Below are 4,260 nucleotides of genomic sequence, written 5' to 3' on the forward strand. Positions count from 1 at the left end.
CTCCAACTTAAAAAAGAAAAAAAAAAAAGAAAATTACATGCAAATATACAAAACAGATTTTAGGCCAAGATGTTGGAAAAGCTGTTAGCCTTTGTGTATCTCTTGTTTATTTGTAAACTTGGCAATCCAAGTACTCTCACCATATTATGGTTTCCTACCTCCTCTACAATGGTCAATTTATACTGTTAATCAGGGTCTTATTTTTGGCATATCTAATTTCTGTAATACTTGAAATACTGAGGATGCCTCAGGCATAGTAGTCTAGTATCTTTAGCTTCTCCAGTGGTTACATTGGAAGCCACTATCGTGTCAGAACTTTTAAGGATCATGTATCTTCGGACAACAAGCCCTCTAAATAGGTATCTCATTTCCCAGTGCCTTCTATAGCATTTTGTATCTTAATATTCTTTAGAAGTCTCCTTTCCTCAAGAGTGACTGGAAAATAGAGGAAACCTAGGCCAGGCTTGGTGGCTCAGCCTGTAATCCCAGCACTCTGGGAGGCTGAGGCAAGTGGATTGCCTGAGCCCACGGGTTCAAGACCAGACTGGGCAACTTGGCGAGACCTGTCTCCAAAATAAATAAAAAATTAACCAGGTGTGGTAGTGCTGACCTGTAGTTACAGCTACTTGGAAGGCTGAGGAGGAAGGATCGCCGAAGCCCAGCAGGTTGACACTGGGGTACTATGAGTGTGCCACTACACTCCACCTGGGCAACGGAGTAAGGCTCCAACTCAAAAAAAGGAAAAAACGTAAAGGAATAGAGTGAGTGGTAGAAGGCCATCAATAGTCATCCCAGAGACTCCTTGCTCTGGAAATCATCTACTAACATAGGAAATGTTCCTAATTGGAACCGTTCTAACCAAAAACCATATTTACATAGTACCTCTGAATCAGTATCTGCATTCTATGAGCTAAATTAGCACACCTTAGAATCTAGTTTCAAGCTGTGTTCCTTTTATCCAGTCCCGCTTAACAGCAGTATTTAGACTTAAAAAATACATACCAGTCAGTGGTTAGATGCTATTAAAGAAATATTTTGTCTGTATCATCAAGGATGCTATTACTCTTAGTTTAGTAAAACAAAACTACCACATAATCTTCTTTATTTAAAAAGACTTGGGTTAAGTTCTGGAGAATTTTCATAGGCAAATTCTTCTGTGTGGGCTGGATCAGTAAATATTCCAATAAAATCTATTTCCAGGAAGAATGGACCATCTACTTTATCAGCCAAGGTGAGTCCTATAGAAGAGATCTAAATTTAAAATAGAGAAATCAATTAAAATCTCATACACTGATGTGCTATTCTTGCAGTTTTTTTTTTTTTTAGTCAGGGTCTCTGTTGCCCAGGCTGGAGTGCAGTGGCACAATCACAACTCACTGAAGCCTCAAACTCCTGGGATCAGACAATTCTACTGCCTCAGCCTCCCTAGTAGCTGAGACTACAGGCACGTGCCACCATGTCTGGCTCATTTTATTTTTTGTAGAGACAAGTTCTCACTATGTTACCTAGCCTAATTTTAAACTCCTGGGCTCAAGCAATCCTCCTGTCACCCCAGCCTCCCAAAGTGCTGGGATTACAGGCATGAGCCACTGTGTCCAGCCTGTTCCTGGAGTTTTGGTTTGAGTTGGAGTCTCACTCTGTCACTCAGGCTGGAGTGCAGTGGCACGCTCATGGCCATTACAGCCTCGACCTGCTGGGCTCAGGTGATCCTTCTGCCTCAGTCTTCCAAGTAGCTGGAACTACAGGCATGCAGCACCACACCCAGCTAATTTTTTTATTTATTATAGAGATGAGGTCTCGCCAAGTTGCCTAGGTTGGTCTCAAACCTGTGGGCTCAGCAATCCTCTTACCTCAGCCTCCCAAAGTATTCTTGAAGTTTTAAAATCCCATGAGGTGACTACTATAACTGGGTTTTTAAACTTTCAGCCTTTAGCAAATATACCATATTACTCAAATGCTATAGCAAATTATAAGAGGATGTACAAGACTGCTTTTCTTTCTACATTCTACTTCCTCTCGTCTTTTCTATAGGTAATGCCATTTAAGACTAGTAAGGACAACATGGATGTCTAATGGAGGTTTCCTGAAGCTCTCCTGAACTCTTATAGCTAAAATAGAAAGTAGGCATGCAGTTGGGCGCAGAGTATGTGTGTGTGTGTGTGTGTGTGTGTGTGTGTGTTTCTGAGTTAAAAATACAGGAAAAAGTTACCTTGTCAAGCAGAAGCTGACACTGAACATCCCGGATTCTTCCTTGATTTGAGAAGAAAAATTTGGAAAAAGGAATCTGAAAGAAGAAACCATTTACTTCAAAGCTGCAATATAAGCAACAAAGCATCTGTGTGGAGATGTAATAATAAAAGAGTTGTAGTTTAAATTTAATTCTTTTTTTTAAATTCTAAAGTTAATTTAATATATGCAGTTTTGATAAGTGGCTAGTCGTCTTGATTAAGGACACAACTTTGATGGCAAAAAAAAAAGGATAAACTAGGAAAAAAATATTTGTAACATTTATTGAGAAGAGGCTAGTATCCTAAATAAAGCTTTTACAAATAACTAAGAGAAGTATTAAACAACCAAATAGAAAAATGGAGATTAGGGAAAACAGACACACTTTTATTACATTACTAGGAGTGCAATTAGCACAACTCTGAGAAGGCAGCTGGCCACCGTAATGGGGACAATTCTAAGACTGCTCCTAGATTTCCACCCCCGGTACACATACCCCTCCTTCCAGGAATTCAAACAGTAAACTCAGGGCTGCTGTGAACAGATTTTGCCAATATAATTAAGTTTCTAAAGCAACAGACCTTAATGAAGGGAAATGAGCCTCTGCAGATCTGGTAATCACTTGGGCTTCTAAGAAGGGATGAGCAACAGGCCCTGAAATCTCATGCCCTTCACAGAGGATAAGAGTGAAAACAATCTCTTATGAGATGTAGAGTATCTGTTCTTTGTTTTTGAGTCGGAGTTCCACTCTGTCACCCACGCTGGAGTGCAGTGGCATGCTCACAGCCACTGCAACCTTGACTTTCTGGGCTCAGGCGATCCTTCTGCCTCACCCTTTCAAGTAGCTGGACCACAGGCATGAGCCACCATGCCCGACTAATTTATTCATTTATTTGTAGAGATGAGGTCTTGCCAAGTTGCTCAGGTTGGTCTCAAACCCATGGGCAGTCTTCTCACCTCGGCCTCCCAAAGTCCTGGGATTATAGGCGTGAGCCACCATGCAGGCCCCCGCAACTGTTAATAGCTCTTATGTCTGGGAAGTAGGCATGGGAGTTTGAGGAGGAGGGATTCTTAGTTTTGATTTGTATAAAGCATGCTAGTCACTTATATAACAGACAAAAGGCTAATCTAAACACAATTTCCTAGAGGCCATGCATGGTGGCTCACACCTGTAATTTCAGCACTTTGGGTGGCTGAGGTGGGAGAAGTGCTTAAGTCCAGGAGTTTGAGACCAGCCTGGGCAACACATCTCTTAAAAAAAAAAAAAAATACAGGCCGGGCATGGTGGTTCAGGCCTGTAATCCCAGCGCTTTGGGAGGCTGAGGCAAGAGGATTGCCTGAGCTCAGGGGTTCGAGCCCAGCCTGGGCAACTTGGTGAGACCTCATCTCTACAATAAATCAAAAAATAAGCCAGGCATGGTAGCATGTGCCTGTAATTTCAGCTACATAGAAGGCTGAGGCGGAAGGATCGCCTGAGCCCAGCAGGTCGAGGCTGTAGTGGCCATGAGCATGCCACTCAATGTACTACAACCTGGGCGACACAGAGACTCGACTCAAAAAAAAATTAGCCAGACATGGTAGCACATGCTTATAGTCCCAGCTACTTGGGAGCCTGTGGTGGAAGGATTGCTTGAGCACAGGAGCTCAAAGTTACAGTGAGCTATGATTGTGCCACTCCAGCTTGGGCAACGAAGTGAGACCCTGTCTCAAAAAGTTTCCTAGAAATTGAGGAGAGGGCAACCCCCTTGGGTCCCCTCCAACTACGGGAGCTTTTCTGTCCTCTCAATAAATCCTGCTTTCTCTTTGGTGTTTTTTGAGTTGGAGTCCCACTCTGTCGCCCAGATAGAAGCGCAGTGGCATGTTCCCGGCCACCGCAGCCTTGACCTGCTGGGCTCTGGCGATCCTTCTGCCTCAGCCTTCCAAGTGGTTGGAACAACAGGCGCACGCTACCACGCCCAGCTAATTTTTGATTTATTGTAGAGATGAGGTCTCACTAAGTTGCCCGGGTGGGTCTCGAACCCACGGGCTCAGGCA

The 4,260-nt window shown here is 43.3% G+C and overlaps 1 protein-coding gene across 1 annotated transcript in view; it reads right to left on the bottom strand.

Moving 5' to 3' along the window:
* Positions 1-1,009: 1,009 nt before the first annotated feature.
* The window catches only part of NDUFAF1 (NADH:ubiquinone oxidoreductase complex assembly factor 1), a 21,604-nt gene continuing 18,353 nt past the window's right edge, over positions 1,010-4,260 (bottom strand). The window contains exons 4-5 of the mRNA XM_008059806.2: positions 2,210-2,284; positions 1,010-1,251 (exon numbers count right to left, since the gene is read on the bottom strand). Of these exons, the coding sequence (XP_008057997.1) occupies positions 1,102-1,251; positions 2,210-2,284 (225 nt within the window). The 3' untranslated portion in view covers positions 1,010-1,101. The remainder of the gene's footprint in view (positions 1,252-2,209; positions 2,285-4,260) is intronic.

Source organism: Carlito syrichta, unplaced genomic scaffold, assembly GCF_000164805.1.
Source record: "Carlito syrichta isolate Samal-C Ts95f unplaced genomic scaffold, Tarsius_syrichta-2.0.1 Scaffold91638, whole genome shotgun sequence".
NCBI lineage: Eukaryota > Metazoa > Chordata > Mammalia > Primates > Tarsiidae > Carlito > Carlito syrichta.